This window comes from Hippopotamus amphibius, chromosome 17 (assembly GCF_030028045.1).
Source record: "Hippopotamus amphibius kiboko isolate mHipAmp2 chromosome 17, mHipAmp2.hap2, whole genome shotgun sequence".
Taxonomy (NCBI): Eukaryota; Metazoa; Chordata; class Mammalia; order Artiodactyla; family Hippopotamidae; genus Hippopotamus; species Hippopotamus amphibius.
Genome location: NC_080202.1, coordinates 55,585,933 through 55,603,833, shown reverse-complemented (window position 1 = coordinate 55,603,833; position 17,901 = coordinate 55,585,933). Strand labels below are relative to the sequence as shown.

The window sequence follows — 17,901 nt, the reverse complement described above, 5'->3', positions numbered from 1 at the left end:
CAGCCTATTCTGGGCACATATTTATTTGGTGTCCTCTCTGCTTTGTTAGTTCGTGTTTGTCCTCTATTAAACTCAGATCTTTATGTTCCAGTTTCAAATACCAAAACAAGCAAACAAAACAAACCTTGGGTAAACTGGACTGTTCATTTTGCTTTAACTACACTTATTGTATCAGACTCTGCCAGTGGCTCAGTGCATAAAGCTAAGAGCCCTGCCCTGCTCTCCCCTGCCTTGACTGGCAGGATGGTGGGCACACATGGTACCAGTCAAGGTGCCATCTGGCTGCATAACAAAGACTAACACAACAGAGGCTTAAGCAGGAGAGAAGTTCATTTCTCTTCCATTTCTCTTCCACTTCCTAGTCCAGGCATATGCAGTCATGGTGGCCCAGAGCAGTTTGTTCTTCCTTTGCAGCTCTGCCATCTTCAACATGCAGCCTCCACCTCATGAAATAGGATGGTTGCTTCAGCTCCTGCCATCACATCTGCTTTCCAGCCAAAGGGAGAGGAAGGGGCAGAAGTGTCCTAAAAGTTAAACATTTCAACTTCCCTCCTGATGGCCAGAACCTGGTTATATGATCACTTCTAGCAGCAGGGTTGGCTGGGAAATGTCTTCTTTAGCTGGGCAGCCATGTGCCCAACTAAAACTTTTGTTACCATAGAAGAAAGGGACGTCAGATATTGGGGGAGCAATTAGAGTCTATGCCACACACACACCAATAACTCCCTTTGCAGGTAGTAAATTCTATGGCAGGGATTACTCAAGGGAAAGGTGATATTGGGAAAGACTTCGCCAAGGGGCAAGAGAAATGTCTGAGGTCAGGAATGGCAAATGGCAAACACGTGCACCAATGTCCCATCCTGGGGCTGGAGAGACATCATCAGTCAATTATCATCGCTGTCTTTCTCCCTGAGCACTGAGGCAGCCTCAGAAACCGGCCCCACATCATGATGGTGGGCGATTGATTGGGTTGGCCTGCTGGTTGACTTCTATTTGCCGTTGCTGTTCTGCCCAGCAAAGGACTTCCTAGACTTTTCACCCGCCCAAGGAGAAAGAATAAGCTGTAGCGATCTGAGTTTCAGCCAGTGGTGTGCATGTCTCTTGCCAACTCTGTGCTCAGGGAGCTCACATTGGTAGCTTGAACTCGGCCATGTTGGGACTGTTGACATCATGGCAATTGGCAAACGTTATAAATCACTCTCTCCCTTGTCTACCAGAGCAGGTTGTTAAACATTTACCAACACGCCACTGTTTCGGCCTGGTCTTTCATCCTATCTTAACAAAAATCTTACAGAAAGTTTGAGTACTGATTTCTGTTTTTATAGAGGGGTGCTGCTGAACAGAGCTCACCCTCCTTGGAAGATCTTGCTTTGTCTTGGGGCAGGTGGGGACACCATTCTGAATGTCATTTCCTGTTGAGAGCTAAAGGTGTAGCGAGGAATGGGGGAGATTCGGGAGACTTGTAGGATTAACAACGGCTGCTGCTGTGTTGTGTTCTGGACAACTGACACTTCTCTGTCAGATGGGATGAGAGGGTGGCATTAGGAAAGTGACGTGGTTCTGCAGAAAGGGGACATATGTCCTGAGATTTTAGGTCACCGGTTGGACAATGCTGGACTTTTTCCTGGATAAATGTTCTAGATTATTCATAGTCAAGTGGTCAAACCTCTCAGCTGCTGAGTTGCACACCCTGCTGGTCCAGAAGACCACATGCATCATGTGTAAGCTGCGTGGATTTTCTTCTCCCTGGTGGTAGGGGGATGGGCCTATGGCCTGTCCAGATGTGCAGACATTTGCTGATTCACTGGCCTAGAATGTCCTCGTTCACTTCCTTGGAAGCGATGCCCTGGGTACCAAAGTCTCCACTTGGATCTGTGTGCCGGTCTGTCCTCCATTCGTGTGGCAGCTTCAGCTAACCAGGCAGATTCGCTGCCCCGCCCTGCCCTTTGGGCCGTGCAGCTCCAGATGTGTGCTCACTTGGCCAGAGATGGCAGGCCCAGGGCCAGGTCTGTGGCCACGTGGATGGTAGGAAGCACGGAGACCCAGACTCCATGGTCCCTGAGACCAGCATAGATGAGGTCCCATCTGGTGTCCGCACCCTGTTCCTGAAGGTGAGAAATTTCTCTCTGCTGAAGAACAGCTGTGCTGAGAAGGTGGCCCATTTGGCTGGCAGGACCGCTGGGGAGCGGGAGGGGTGATGCTCGTGGCTTACTTCCTTCTCTAGCTGGGGGCTCCCCGTCTCACTTCCTGCCCTGCAGTGGGAGAACACTGTCTCTCCCTGGGGCTGATTCGCTTCCTGGAAGCCCACCTCCTGATCCCCGCTGCCTGGCATCCGCCTCTGGGGAATGGTCTGCCCCGGCCACAGGGAAAACCCATGGTAGGGCCCAGAAGGGGGTGTCCCCACCCAGAGGTTAAAGGGAGGCTCCCTAGAAGTGCCAGGGAGGCACCTGCTGAAGGACTGAGAATGAGCCAGGCCAAGGAGGGCAGGAAGGGCAGAGGGAACAGAGTAGGACAGGCACAGAGTTGTGACGTCTGGCTTGTCCAGGAACCGGAAGCAGCTGGGCATGAGAAGAGGGCGAGGAGAAGCACAGGGAGAGGAGGCTGGGCTGTGGGTCCTGCTGGGCTCCCACTGTAACCAGAGGGGGACCCGTCACTGCATTTTAGAAAGGCCTCAGCTTGTGGGGAACCAAGACCCTGGGCAGGGAGGCCAGATTGGAGACCTCCTCCCCAGAGCCTGGGGCTGCGTGGGTGAGAGAACCTCGGTGTTTTGCATTCATGAAAAACAAACAAGCAAACCCTGAAACCTGCTTCTCAGAGTTGGGAAGGGTGGTAAGTGGCCCTCAGTGGCCTTGGCCGTCTTGTTCCTGACCTCCGTGGCCAGTTTCCACGTGACTTCACCCTCTCCGCTCCCTGCCTGCAGGAGTCTGCCGGAAGGCTGTCTGTCCCCAGATGGGTAGGGGCATGGCTGCCCGGGTCTCCAGGAACCAGGGAGACACAATGGGGCCTACCCCTGGCTTCAGGGGCCCCGGCTATAGACAGTCCCAGGGAAGCTTTGTGAACCCCGGGCCCCTAACCTCTGGCCGGACAGCCTTTGTCCTCCGCGCTGGTCTCTCCTCTCACACAGCTCGGCCACAGCTGGCAAACCCCTGGCAAGGGCCCTGCCGAGCGAGTCATCTGGGCGAGTGACTCTTGCTGGGGGCAGAGGGGAAGAGCGGGAGCCGGGTGAGTTAATAGCAAACCCATTCCATCCCCGAGGTCACTTCACACGAGGGACAAACGGTCTATTGAGGTTGACTGGGCTGTCGCCTGGCTCCAGCAGCACTCGGGGTGGGGAGATTTCATTATCCAGGAAAGCAGTACCAGATTGTCGGGAGGGGGCCCCCACCAGCACGCCCCACTCTTCCTGCCTTCCTCCCTGCCTCCCACGCGGAGCATTCTGTTCCCAAGGCTGCGGGCCAGCAGCCAGCACCGGGAGCCTGCATCTCAGGTACCCTCTCCTGTGGGGGTCACAGCAGGCCACGGGGTGCACCCAAGGGCACAAAACACCCTCTCAATTCACAGGGGACTGGAAACGGGGTGGGAAAAAATCTGGCCCACGGGGACCCCCCCCCCATTTTGGCCAGAGAGAGGGCGGATACCCCGAATTCCAGGCCCCTAGAAAGATCTGCCAGTAAAACTATAACCCATGCCCCTTCATCTGCTTTTCACTTTTGTATTCTGGAAAAGAATAAAGTGGATCTCTCTTCCATGGGTAAAAGCTATGCCTGCCTATTAAAGTCAGGCAGACTTTAATTCATTCCCTCCCTGCCCCACACCCCATCTCTTTTGAATAGCCCGAACTGGCTAAAGATAGAGTGAGCAGCAGTGATAGGTACTGAGCTCCCCATCACCGGAGGTGTGCAAGGGTAGGGTAGGGTGGATGAGCATTTAAGGGGCAGGCATTGAAAGGGATTCCAGCAGGGTTTGTGGATGCAAGAGAAGCCTTGAAGACCCTACTGAGAGGATGCAAAAAAGCAGGGGGAGGGAGCCTGCTTCCCTGCCTTTCAGGGGTTGACTGGCCACCACTCCTGGCAGTGGGCTGAGGCATTGTCAGGGCATGTGGCTGCAGTCCAAGGGGCCAGGCTGGCTGGCAGCTCCCCGGGGGACAATGTCGCCTTGGTCACTGTGGTGACTTTAAAAATAAGCGTGGCCGCAGAAGCGCTGTTGCCCCCTCTTCTCTGCTCAGATCCCGCTCAGATCCTGTTGTTCTTGCTGTTCCCGCTGACGTGGAACTAGGGCAGGCTGGTGACTCAGCCTTGTCCCTGCCATGCAGCAGTGGCAAGCTGCTTCCAGCCTCTGAGCCCTTGGAGCAGGGCGCCTGCTTGAGAAAAGTGGCAAGGAGGCCAGGACAGCGATGGCCCCTGGGGACAGCCTGTCCTTCCCCCCCCCGCCACCGGATGTGGCCTGGCCAAGTCTCCTGGCTGCCCCGGGGCTGAGGAGCCTGCAGGCTGGCACAGTCACTCACTGCTTTGAGCTGGATTGGTACCAGGCCGGCCATTCCCCTGAGGCCCCTTGTGTGACTTTGCAGAGCCACTGGAAAGGCCCGAGGGAGTTTCCCATAAGCTGGTGGGGGGGGGGCGGTTGGGGGCGGGATGCTGAGTGTCCCCCACCCCATCTCTTTTCCTCCAGCCTCAGCTCGTTGCTAGGAACTTGGGGACTAATCCATTCCAAAGCCCTGTCTGGGGGGCTCGGTAGGAACGGAGGCTTTTGGGACTATGTAAAGAGAGAGTACTCAGGAATAAAACATGAGTCATCAAAAGAAGAGACTTCCTCCTCCCCCATCGTATCTGGGTGATAACTCACCAAGCGAGTGTCCCAGACAGCTGAATTTGCCAATCAAAAGCCCGCTGGACGTGCAAATAAACAAATGACTCTCCAAAGCCGCAGCCAGGGTACAGCTGGTGAGGAGTCATTTTGCAGGGTCATAATTTCTGTCTGGTCCTTCTGCCCTCTGTGTTAGCAGCCGCCTCCCAGGGTCCCATAGGGTTTAATATCTTTGTAGTAAAATTTGCAGCGAATCTGAAAAATGGGGGGGGGGGGGGGCGGGCAGGGCGGCCCTCCTGGTCATGTTGTCGGAGTCAGGATGCAGGGGAACTGCAGCTGCTTCAGGCCCGAGCAATTATCAACTGGAGATGGGGCCTTGGGGCTTGCTGGGGGCCGGGAGGCCTGTTTGCCTGGAGCCCGAAGGCCAGGAGCTTCCTTCAGTGGCTCGAAAGCATGATTTAGAAGAGTCAGATTTTGTTTAAAAAGTCCCCTGCCTCCAAGATAAGGGCCAGGCAGCTGTGGTCAGAGTTTGCTGTAAGTGTTCCGAGCAGAGCAGGCTGGAGTGAGAGCTGGGAGGTTTGCGGAACAGACTGATCTTGTGCTACAAGAATGGCATTCCCCTTTGAAGTGAAACCTTCTGGTTGCGTCGGAGCAGCCAGGCAGATGGTGTTCAGGGTGTCTTGCAGCCTACACACCGGTTGAATGTCAGCCGTACCCAAGATTGGGCTGCCCGAGAGACTTAGTGGTCTGAAGCGTGGTTGTCGCTGATGTCACAGGGTGATAAAGGGGCACGGGTCCTGGAGGCCTGGCCCAGTGCAGACAGCACCGTGCCTGTCACCCTGAATGCTGGCACTGAGGCTGGTCTGCATGCTACTGGCAGGAGTGCAGGGAGTCCAGGGGAGTCCCAAAGGGGCCTTCTGCCCCTTTGGGCCAGTTCCCTGTCAGAAGTCCCCGTGACCCCGCCATGCTACAAAGGGAACTGAACTTTGTCATTTCACAGGATCTAACAGGGTCTCGGGGGAGTCTCAGGGAGTCTCCGTTGCAGGTCCGGAGGTGAGGAAGCAAGGGGCTCAAGGGGTTGCTGGGGGGCCTGGGGTGGTCACTCTGATATTTAAATGGAAATGACAGTCAGGGAGCCATTGGGGGCTAGACCTGGGGGAGGCCGTCTAGGCAGAGAGGACAGCTATGCAGGTGTCCAGCAGCAGGAGGCAGAGGGGAGAAAGGGGGAGGAGGCCCGGGGGGCCCGAGTGAATAGGTGAGGCTGCAGCGGCGGGTAGAGGCCAGGCACCTGGGACCTCGGCATCCTCGGTAAGGAGTCTGCACTTGCCTCTAAGTGTGGACGAGGCTGCGGGAGGTGACATAGTCTGATCTCACTTTTGAAGCCTCACGTGAGTTCGGGGGGTGAAGGGACGTGAGAGCAGAGCAAGCAAGTCCGTTGGGAGGCTTTGCAGGAATGCAGGGGAGCAGGGATGGCAGAAGGGCAAGAGCCAGTTGTTGAATTTTACGGCATTTTGTGAGCCGGTTGTTAAACACGGTCGTTATTTAAATTTTAATTATATATTAAATGTATATAATATAAAATATGTGATTTCCATTTCATACAATGTATGTTTTATGAAATATATACAATTAAAAGTAACATATATAAATTATTATTTAGAATTAAATTCCATGGAATTAGCATACAATCCAGCAATTCCACGTCTGGGTATGTACCCAAAAGAATTAAATGCAGAGACTCAAAGAAATGTTTGTACACCCGTGTTTGTATCAGGGTTATTCACAATAGCCAACAGGTGGAAGCATCCCAAGTGCCCATCAATGGATAAGTGGATAAAGCAAAATTCGGTATATACGTACAATGGAATATTATTCCGCCTATAAAAAGAAGGAAATTCTGACACACGCTAAACATGTTCACCTTGAATAACAAACCTTGAAGACATTATACTAAATGAAACACGCCAGACACAGAAGGACAAATATTACAGTTCTGCTTTATGTGAGGTACCACCCGTAGTCCAATCTGTAGAGGCAGGAAGGAGGCCTGGTGGTTGCCAGGGCTTGGGGTGAAGAGGAGGGGGAAATGAGGAGTTATCGTTTAATGAGAATAGAGTTTCAGTTTGAGATGATGACGAAAGTTCTGGAAATGGATGGCGGCGATGGTTGTACAACAGTGTGAATGTACTCAGTGCCACCGACCTCTACACTTAAAGAGGGTTGAAACAGTAGATTTTATATTATGTATATTTTACCACCATAAAAATGCATCATTCTCTTAGAAAAAATTATAAACATTAAATCACAGTTGTATACAATATGAATTAAATTACTTACAAGTAATCATGGTTAAGAATGAAGAGAATAACACAAAGCTCTCCACCTGCTAAGTATCTTCCTACGTTTAACCATTATCTTTCTTCCTGAGCTCTTCACCTCTGCTGTATTTCTACGGTAGAAACACTGTATAATGGTGCCTCCTGCAAACCTCTCCCCAGCCCCAGTTTCTTTTTTGTTGTTTTCATTAATTTTCTTTGGAGAATAGTTGATTTACAATGTTGTGTTAGTTTCTGCTGTACAACAAAGTGAATATAAAGTTATACATATACATTTATCCAGTCTTTTTTAGATTCTTTTCCCTTATAGGTCATTACAAAGTATTGAGTAGAGGTCTCTGTGCTGTACAGTAGGTCCTTATTAGCTATCTATTTTATCTACAGTAGCGTATATATGTCAATCCCCATCTCCCAATTTATCCCTTCCACCATCCCCCCCCCCGTAACCATGATTTTCTACATCTGTGACTCTTTCTGTTTTGTAACTAAGTTCATTTGTACCCCTTTTTTTTTTATATTCCACATATAAGTGGCATCAGCCCCAGTTTCAGTGTTGTCTCACTGGTAGCCCCAAAATTGGCCAAGATGGGAGCATTTACACCACAGAAATAGGCCAGCATTGCATGTCGGGTATAGTTGTGTTTGCTGGTTGTTAGGCCTTAGGCAGCATACCGCTGGAGGAGGGGGCTTGGGCTGGAGTGGGGGCACTTGAAGGGAGCAGAAGTAGACTGATCCACGGATATTTTTGAGGCAGACGCTTCCTGATGGCTTGGATGTGGGGCAGAGGGAAAGGCAGAACTCGAGGGTAATGCCTTGATATTTGGCTTGAGCGGCTGGGTGGATGGTGGCGCCGCTGACCGAGATGGCGGCCTGAGGGGGCTTGGGGACTGTGGAAGGCCCAGGAGCTGATGGACCCGAGGCTCTGGGGCTCAGGGAGGCCCTCCTGGGCACCAGGTGCACGCAGAGCTGAGACCATATGTCCCCTGCCCCAGAGGAGCCAGATGGTCCACTTCATGGGGTGTCCGGTCCAAAGGCTCGGTTTTACTGGGCAAAGAGCCATCATCCTCCCTCTGCTCCCCACCGCCCCCCTCCCCCCCCCCCCCCCCCCCCCCCCCCCCGAGTGCAGGGTCAGGGATACTGACGGGCGAGCCAAACGGCTGTTTCCACCCAGCCGTTTCCTCCTCCCGCTCTTCCCATGCTTTGCAAGGGTCACTCCACCTGGGCTGGACCTGTGGGGTTTCTCTTCAGGCCTGCTCCTTCTGTCTCCCGAAAGGCTTCATATTACATCTTTCTTACCCAGCTTTGGCCTCCAGCTTTTCTTATTAAAACTTGCTGTTCAAGTCCCCTCTCCCCCCGGACCCCCTGGCCCCCAGTTCCCTCAGGACTGCCACCTGCTGGACAGCGTTCATTACCAACTGCAAATGTTGTGGTTTATGAGACATCTTTGGGAGAGGCAGCTTTGGCCTAAAGGGATGATTCAGATGGGAATTTAAATTCTGTGGGAGTGTCCTGGGGCTGCCGAAACAGAACCACAAACTGGAGGGGCTTAAAAGGACATAAAATTATTCTCTCACAATTGGAGACCAGAAGCCTGAAATCAAGGTGTCAGCAGAGCCAGCTCTCTCTGGTCTCTTCTGGCTTCATTACATCTGCAAAGATTTTATACCAGGTCAGGTCTCGTTCTGAGGTTTGGAATGGACATATCTTTTGGGGGGCCCACCATTCACCCCGCTACACATCTCATGGTGTACCTGTGAGGTAGGTGGCTCCTCTGATGTCCCCCAGATCACACCTTCCCCTTGGGCCAGGTCTACAGACAGTGTTGCCTTCCCCCGTGGCCTTGAGAGAGTGCACTGTCACAGAATGCGGACGCCTTGCAGTTCTTTCTCTCACCAAATTTAAGCTCATTTTCTTCTCTCTGCTGCTGCTGCTGCTGATTTCATCTGCCCAGAGCCCCTACCAGGATCGTCTGTCCAGACCCTGGCCCTGACTGCTCATGCCCTGGGAAAGGGGGTTGGGGGGGCCCTCCCCATCCTATGGGGATCAGGCCTTATTAAAGTCCTGGGGCCCCAATTTGGACACAGTCATCAGAAGTGATCAAAGGATGGGGATGATGACAGGGCTGGGACTGGATGACAAGCTGAGAAAGAGAAGGCCAGGAAACAAATGGATTGTCTTCGAGTTTGGAGAAGGTAATTATTACGCGAAGGGTGGTGCCCGGCTGTTTCCCATCTCCTCTGAGGACAGAAAAAAAGAGGAAATAATGATGTACAATTAGAGCAGCTGGTTCGATACAAGGGTGAACTTCCCGGCTGGGAGTGTGGCCAGGTGTGGGGTTGGGTTTCCAGAGGGAATGTGGGGAATCTTCTTACCTGGAGGTGTCTGGGCCTGGCAACGGTGGCCTGCGTGGTTATGTGAAGGGGGGCCAGAGGCGGGGGGACGGACGGGATGGGCTCTGGAGCACAGGCGTGCCAACATTCTGGCCTCAGAGGTCCGCTCCCTTCTGCCATTGTCCTTTGGGTTCCCATAGGGGGGCATTTTGGTGAGGCATGCACCCTGGCTGGGCTCCCCGAGGAGATAAGCTGAGGTATGTTTAGCTCCACTGTGAATGGAAGTGAGTAGCGCACAATAAGCTGACCCTGTGCAAATCTGGTAGAACTCCAAGCCAGCTCTGCGGGAGAACAATCGCATGGGTGTGTCTACACTTACCAGGTGCTTTCTATAAAAACATTGGAGAATAATGCTGTGGCCCAGGCTGGATGCTGCCCCATCCCTGCGACCCAGCATCTTCCCAGGGGGTTGTGGCGTTAGGCTGTTTCTTAGAGGCAGTGGACCACCAAACTCCCAAATACGGGGTGGGCAGGTGGCCAGAGGGTGGACTATCGGACGGGCCCAGGTGCTGGTTTTCAGACAAGAAATGCTCCGGGCTAGAGTGGAAGCCATCAGGGAGCTATTAAGGACAGTGGCGACTCCATTTCTGAAACCCCCGGCTCCCAGGAAGAGGGTGTGTGCGCCTCTGAAATGTCTGTGGTTTTGCAGTTTCTTGTCCACAAACTCACTTGGTTGAAAATAGTTCAAAATATCCAAAGCATGAGGGAGGGAGAGACTGCTTTTCTTAAAAAGGAAGGATTTGATTTCATCAGCTTGAAAACAGCTCCCCAAACCTAGCGCATTCTCCGCAAGAGGCCCCGAATAACCGCGACGGCAGTCGCCTCAGCATCCCCTGCGCTTTTGGGATCTTTCAGAACTAGGGGTGTGGGGGCTGGAAGGGGAGGGGCATCGCCAGCCCGGGACCCAGGACGGGCTCTGGGGCACTCACGTGCCACACCAAGGGCACCATATTGCCCACCAGCTCAGAGAGCGTCTTTCCCTGCTATTCTCACACAGGCCCCCGACTTGGGGCAGAGGCCCTGGGTCTAAGGAAATGACGCGGCACTAGGCAGGCGTGCCTAACCGGCTGGGGGGATTGGAAGAGACCCCTCCCTCCCCCATTGTTGGTGCCAGATCTGGAGGGCGCTTCCTGGCTGCTTCTCAAGTTCCAGCCCATCCTTTTGTCCCCAGCCCCTGGGACCTGCCTGCCTTGCAGGTAATAGGGCTTAATCAATGTTTGTCGAATGGAGGAAGGGTAGAAATTAACTGCCCTGGAGGGCAAGGCCAGGGGGGGTGTGGGCCAAATGGGGCGGAGCCTCACAGGCAGGCCCCTTACTCCCCGTCCCCTCCCCCAACTCCTCCCTTCAGATACTTTGAACTATCTGCTCCGTACGAGGGAGACCCCGGGGTCTACGCGGTGCCTTCAGGAAGCCCCTCGTGGTGGAGCGTAGGGGTGGCACGTGTCCCTGGCTGTTCTGACAAGGGCGTTCGGTCCCTGCCCCGCGTCCCCGGTGGGCCAGCGCCTTTTCTGACACCGCCCCCGAGGGTGCAGCGGCGACCTCGGGGGCGGAGGGCTGGAGGTAGGCAGCAGCTGGAGAGATGCCCCGAGAGGGTGGGATTCGGCGCCCCCTTCCCCGCCCCGGGTCACGTGACTTGCGCTCGCCCCTCGGCTCTTGGCCAACAGGCTGGGATCCTGCCGGCCGCCAGCCCAAGCGCTTAACCCTTGGAGGCGCTGCGCGCGGGAAGGCGGCGGCGAACTTTGTTTGGCTGCGTAAATAAAACCTCCCGCAGAAGGAACCCTGCGCCCCAGGGAAGGGGAGGAATCTCTTCCCCCCTTGGCGCCGCCCCCGCGCCACCACCGGGCCTCCACATCCGCCCACATCTGGCCGCAGCGGGGCGTCTGGGGGGGGGAGGGCGCCGGGGCCGCGTCCGTCGCCGTCCCCTGGGCGCGGGCCAGGCGGGGAGAAGGGGGGCACTCGGGTAGGGCGCCCAGGACTCGGCCTGTCCCCGCGGCGGCGGCGGCGGCGGCGGCGGCTCGGGCCCCAGCCCCCCAGGCCCGGCCTTGACAGGCGGGCGGAGCAGCCAGTGCGAGACGGGGAGGCCGGGCCGCGGGTGCGGGAACCTGATCCGCCCGGGAGGCGGAGGCGGGGCGGGGCGGGGGCGCGGGGAGCAGGGAGCGCCGGCGCCCGCCCGCCACCCCCATTCATTCAGCCGAGCCCGGGGGCCGAGGGGCTCCGGCGGCCAGTTCTGCACGGCAGGAGCGCGGGCGCAGCCCCCCAGCCAGCACGCAGGGCCCGGGCCGGCCGGGGCGCTTCCTTGCCGCCGCCCTCCGCGCGTCGCGCGGCCCGCGAGCCACCATGTCCGACCCCGCGGTCAACGCGCAGCTGGACGGGATCATTTCGGACTTCGAAGGTGGGTGCCTGCCGGCCCCGCGCCGCAGGCGTGCTCGGGGGGCCCCTCGGGGCAGGCCCCGTGCGACCTCGGGGCGCTGGTGGGGAGGCGGGACCCCGATGGGGCGCCCTCCCGCCGTGCGCCCCTCGCCCCGCGCCCGTGTCGTCTTCGTGGAGGACCCGGTTAGGGGAACGCGGGGACCGCGCGCCCTCGCCGGCCCCTGCGCTTGCCCTGTGCGCTGCCGCCGGGTTTCCTTCCTTTTATTGTTGTTTGTGTTTGCCGAGCGACAACAGCCTCCTCGAGGGCTCGCGGGGCTTCCTCGAACGGCCCAGGCGCGCAGCTTCCCTCTCAGCTGTCGCTCAGTCCTCTCCCTCCCGCCCTACCCGTCGGCCCCGGGGCCCTGGCCCTGCGGCGGGTTGGGGGAGTTAGTTACGCGCCCCCGCGTCTCGCCCGCAGGACAGCCCCCTCCCCCACATCAGTTTCGGGGCCGGGGCTGAGCCGAATCCGGGCTGGGGAGGGACCCGAGTGGACATGGCCCAGGCCGCGGCGAGTCTGGAGCGGGGCGTCCCAGCGGCCCCCATCCGGGCCTGGGTACATCCTCATCCGCCTCCCGGAGTCCGGCTGCGGGGGAGAAGGAGGGGGCTGCGTGCCGGTTGGGAGTGCGTTTTAGTCCCCTCCCCCCTCCGGGGTTTACAAAGTGTGGAGAGCCTTGGGGGGCTTCTCCCGCCGGATGCGGTAGGGCATCCCGGTCCTGGGCTCGTGTGTGTGTCTTTCGTGCGTCCTCGTGACTGGTGGCTCTGCGTCCTGCGGAGTAAATAAAGCGGTCGGAAGGGAAGCTCACACAATAGTCTCCAGCACTTAGGGGCCGGATTTCTGAGGGGCGGGTCTGCCTTTGCTGGGATCTGGAGCCCCCGCCCCTCGGAGGGGCTCCCAGGCAGCCTTGGGCAGAGCCCTCTGGTGGGCCCGGCGTGGGGAAGGCTGGGTCGAAAGGAGCCAACAGATGTCCAGGTGCCAGGCCTTTGCCCGGAGGTCCTCCTCCCCCCAGGGCAGAATCGGGGGTCCAGAGCCCAGCATGCACGTGGTGCACCTGGGGTCAGCCCCATCTGCGGGGTGGGGGGGAAGGGGGCGGCACTCCTGAGGACTAGAGCCTGGCTGGACCCCAAGTAGAGCCCCAGCGGCTGTAATTCTGGGCTGGGCCTGGACTGGCCTAGCAGGGGGTGGAGAGACAGGAGGGGGTGGGGTCCAGTGGCCGCTTGCCCTGTGCAAGGGATGGGTCTGCTGAGGGCTGGCTCTGTGGTTGCAGCACTTTTCCGACTCTGACACAGCAGTGAACAAGGGGAGTTCTGGGTCTGTGATGGCTTGTTCCCCCACATCGGGACCTCTTGGGGCGCATGCTCATACCCGGGTCTCCTGGGTCTCCTTCCTTCTGTTTCGCCTTCCACTTGCCCGCAGCAGCCTTCCCGCAGATGCGGTTTTGGGAGGCTCCTCCGGGCCTTTCATCTCCTAAGTGTGCGAGTGGGAGAACTGGCCGAGTGGAGACGGCTGCCCCCTTCAGGTCCTGCGCTGTGGGTACTTCTCTCCCGTGGCCTGTGGGAGTTAGGTCGGCTTGCAGTCCCTGACCTGAAAGCAAAGCTTGCTGGTATTTCTGGGGATGCGATGGGAGCCCTGAGGCAGGCTGGGGAGGAGGTTTGGGGGTCGTGTGGCCTGTCACTTCCCGCCGTGTAGGTTGTTAGTGCCTCTGCCTGGCAGCCCCGTGTGCAAGCCCGTCCTCACCCCGACGTGCCCCATCTGGAGACGCTGGCGGCCTCTGCGGCTGCTTCCCAGGCGGCTTCTCGACCCTCTCATTTGGTTGGAGACAATGGCCTCTTTGAGAGCATCCTGGTGCAGCAGTTGGCAGCCCTGTGCCTTCAGGGGGAGATTTCTCACTCTTAAGGGAGCAGGGGCCTCGGACCCTCTGGTTCCCTGTGTGCGTCAGCCTCCCCATTGTGTGCCCTGAAGAGCCGTTGTGCTCTGAAGGCAGGGGAGTTAGAGACCCCCGAGTGCACGTGTGCATGCCTCTGTATGTGTGTGTGTGTGTGTGTGTGTGTGTGTGTGAGTGAGAGAGAGAGAGAGGGCTCCACATGGCCAGCTTGGGGACCAGAAAGGCAGCCTCCCTAAGAGCCCCAGGAACTTGGAGTAGAGTTGGATGTTGGAACTGACAGCCTGGGACAGACAGACGTGGGAAGGAGCCATCAGGGAAGGAGGAGAGTGTCTGACCCAGAGCAACAGTGGGTGATACTGGCTGGCAGAGCCAGGGCAGAGAAAGGTCGTTGTGGAGGAGGCGGAATCTGATTGCGGCCGGAGGAGGAGCGCATTCAGGCCAGGGGCAGCAAGCAGGAGCGGGGGAGGCCAGAATGAGCTGGTCCCATAAGGCTGGGGCATAAAGAGGGGCCGGCTTGCGAGGGGTAGACGGGTGAGGCCACGGAGGGCCAGGCGTGCCTGCCCGCCGCGAGCCTGGACCGTCCTGGGGAGGCAGCCGGAATGGCCAAGATCGGAGCCAGAGAAGCACTGGTCTGTTTCCGCCGGGCCAATAGGGGGATCTCCACCCGGGGTTGCCCACTTGGTGTCTCGGTTTCTGCAAGGTAGGGTCAAAGGAGTGGGAGGAAAGCCCAGCTCCTCGGTGGCAGCCACGTCCCGATAGTTCCTGAGGCTGGTAGACCTGGCCCCGTCTCGAAGCACATGTCGGTGGCTGAAGGACGGAGGCTCCGGAGGCCACCACCGGAGCCGGGCTAGTTGTGAGCCACGGCATTGCTGGGGGTGACTTTCAATCGAGCAGATTGGTATCCTGCACCGGGGGCCCAACAGGCTCTGATGGGGTGTCTCTTGGAGGTTTGGGGCAATGGCAGTATCCAGGCCAGAGCAGCACGCCTGCAGGGTAGACAGAAAGCTGCCCCAGGTGGATGTGTGTGGGGAGGGTTGTGGAGCAGGTACCCCCATTTCCCTGGGGAACACTCTTCTCTTTTCATCCTGTTATTCCTGCCCGTTCCCTTCCCCACCCTGGAGGACTGAGGGCAAGATCGTTAAGCTTCATTACATCACCGAGGGGACATGGGGATTCAGCTTGTCTTCTATCCTGGACACGTCTGTGGATTCAGGTCTCCCGGAGGACTGAGAGGGTGGCAGTGTCCTCCATGGATACGAACCTCCCACACTGGTCTTTGCCCTCCCTCTAAGGAGGATCACAGGGCTCTGTGGAGACCCCCATGTAGGGGCAAGAAGAATATTTTGTATTTTGCTGATGTAATTTTTTTTTAGAGAGTCTCATTTCCCACCTTCCCCTGTTTGAAAACAGGCCTCCGGTGGCCTTGGCACCCGTCACCCCCTGGATGATGGAGTGGCCTGAGCGGTGACTTAGTCCCCTATCTGGCTCCTGGTCGGTCGAGGCACAGAGCAGTCGGACATGTGTTTTCTAGTGAACACAGGCCAAATCTGTTATCGCAAACGTTATTACAACTCTGGTCTTTGTGTAACATAAAGCCCTTCCAAGTGCCAGCTGTTGGCCTACTTTCCCTGGAAGTGTTTGCTGTAACCAGATTTGCATGCGGTAAAAGAATCCTAAGAGTCCTTGACATTGGTTGAAATACAGTCTGGCCCAGGACCCAGGAGCTCCTGTCCCAGAGCTGTGCTCTCCCACCTAGAGGATGTGTCTGCCCTTCTGAACCCTCTGTCGTCTCCTCGAGGACCCTGCCAGCCGGGTCTGGAGCCCCAGCAGGCCCTGGGCTGAGGGCATAAGAGCGGGCAGAGGGCAGCGAGAGGGTCTCCTGGGGAGACGAGACCACACGGGTGCACCTGCCCATCTGGGAGCCCAGACAGCTCCTGGACAAGGGCTCCCTCGACGGCTGGATCCAGGTGCCCGTTGCCTGCCAGGAGGACAAGGGCTTGCTTGGTGATGGATGTGGATCTGCCCTTAATTAATGCCAGGGGGCCCTTGAGGGATGAGTCCTGCTTTTCAGCAAGACTCCAGGCCTCTTGTGAATACAGCCTCCCCCCAGTTCTTACCTGGTGGCAGGAGACAGGAGCCACAGTGGTGTGAGGTCATTCGCTGGACGGGAGGAGCCGGCCTTGCCAGGATTCTGCTGAGCTGCGAGGGGATGGCTCTCTGACGGGTCCGACCACCACTGGCTGCGTTGGCCTGGTGCTCTTGTGTCCAGGGCCCGGGACTGGGCTCACCCACTGTCCTGATTGTGAGGCAGAGGCCGGGTACGCATTGCCAGGTGGCAGAAGCGTCCCCGGCATCGGCTGGGCTGAGGTTCAGACATAGGCCAGGGAGGTGGGGCATGCAGGGACACCCCGTGCTGTGGGGCATCGGTCTGGAAAGGCTTTATGGAGGACAAGGATCTCTAGGAAGGTTTCTTATTTTTTTTTTGGCTGCACCCTGAGGCTTGTGGGATCTTAGTTCTTCGACCAGGGTTCGAGCCCGGTCCCCCTGCAGTGGAAGTGTGGAGTCGTAACCACTGGACCACCAGGGAAGGCCATGTAGGAAGGTTTGAAAGAGACAAGTGGGCAGAGTTTACATCCAAAGGGAGAGGGCCTTTGGGGGAAGTAATGGGTAGGGCAGCTGGGAGCCTGCTAGGTGTCTTGCTTAGGAGGGCAGGCTCACTCTGCCATTGGACAGCTCGGTGGTGGAGGGTGTCTTGGCCCCGGAGCCTCAGTTTCCCCTTCTGTTGAGTAGGGTTATATAAACATCTCTGTTCAAGAGTCATCTTGGGGAGATAGCCAACAGCGCTGAGCCTGGTTCCTGCTGGCGGGAGCGTGGAGGGTGCTGCTGGGGTTGGAGCTTGGTGGGGTCAGGTATTTGCAAGGCACGGGTGCGTGTGGACGTTTAAATGCAGGAATCTGGATGGTGGACGGGAAAGGGCTCAGAGGCCACAGGCCAGGGTCTGTCTGGTCTCCGAGTGGCAGGGGGCGGTGACTGAGACTGTACAGCATGGTCAGCACAGCAGATTCAGAGCCTGCCTGGGGGTCCCTCTGAGTCCAGCAGATACTTGGGCTGTTGGCCAGCGTGGGAGCCCTGGCCCTGGCCTGGTGGACATCCCATCTGGAAGTGTCACACGCTCTCACTGTCAGAGCTGGGAGCCTTGGGTCAGGTGGGCTGCAGGGTTCCTTCACTGGGGAGGTCATTCCAGTCTCCTCTGCACCACCCCCACCCCAGAGTGCCCCAGATGGGTGGACCACGGGCCTGTCCTAAGACAGCGACACAGGAATACCCTGGACGACCTGACTTTGAAGACAGTGGGGGTCGGGCTGCCTGCCGGTGGCTCTGCTGGCTGCCAGCCTTTCTGAAAGGGAGTCGCAGCTGGGAGCTGGTGTCAGGGACGGGGCGTGCTGACCGGGCGTCCTTATGGACCAGTAGCCCTTTGAGACTCCTGATTGTGTTACAGATCAGGAGCTAGGAGGACGTCCCGTCTGGGGCCCGTGGGGAGAGCCAGAGCTTGGAGGCCAGAGCTGTGTGCCTTGAGCTCGCCCTGGGGGCTGGTTAGGTCTGCACACCTGCGCCAATGAGGGCGGTGGTGGCGAGGGGTGGGGGGTGGGCTGGGCATGGGCTGGGGCCTCTGTGCCTGGAGAAACGAGCCCACCAGAGCACGAGCCCCCAGGGGCAGCCTTGGCCAGCACTGGGCCCGGCACATGGTGGGTACTTGCTCAGGCCACATTTGTGGGCGAGGCCGTCCTGCTGGTGGAAGCAGTGGCCTGGGGGCACATTCATGGTGGGTGTTGCCAAGGGAAGTACTAACGTGCAGGTGGCATGCTTGCCCTGCAGGGGCCCGGGACGTCTCAAGCTGGTGACTGTGGCCTTGGCACGCCCCTCAGAGGTGTTGCAGCCCTCATCCTGGTGCTGGCCGAGCCCAATGGGGCCTCCCCTTCTCTTTCTCCTTGAATGTCCAGAGGTCGGGGGGTGGGGTCGTATGCAGAGATCAAGCCCCCTACCACGGCTCAGCTCAGCCATCACTCTTACTGCACACCC

General features: G+C 57.6%; 1 protein-coding gene across 5 annotated transcripts in view; it reads left to right on the top strand.

Moving 5' to 3' along the window:
• SEPTIN9 (septin 9) overlaps positions 1–17,901 on the top strand; it is a 165,795-nt gene that overhangs the window by 49,410 nt on the left and 98,484 nt on the right. The window contains exon 1 of one of the 5 annotated variants that reach the window (XM_057714706.1): positions 11,638–11,921. The exons of the other annotated variants lie outside the window; for them this stretch is intronic. Coding sequence (XP_057570689.1) covers positions 11,867–11,921 — 55 coding nt within the window. The 5' untranslated portion in view covers positions 11,638–11,866. Of the gene's footprint in view, positions 1–11,637; positions 11,922–17,901 lie in introns of those variants that run through there. 5 annotated transcript variants of the gene reach the window in all.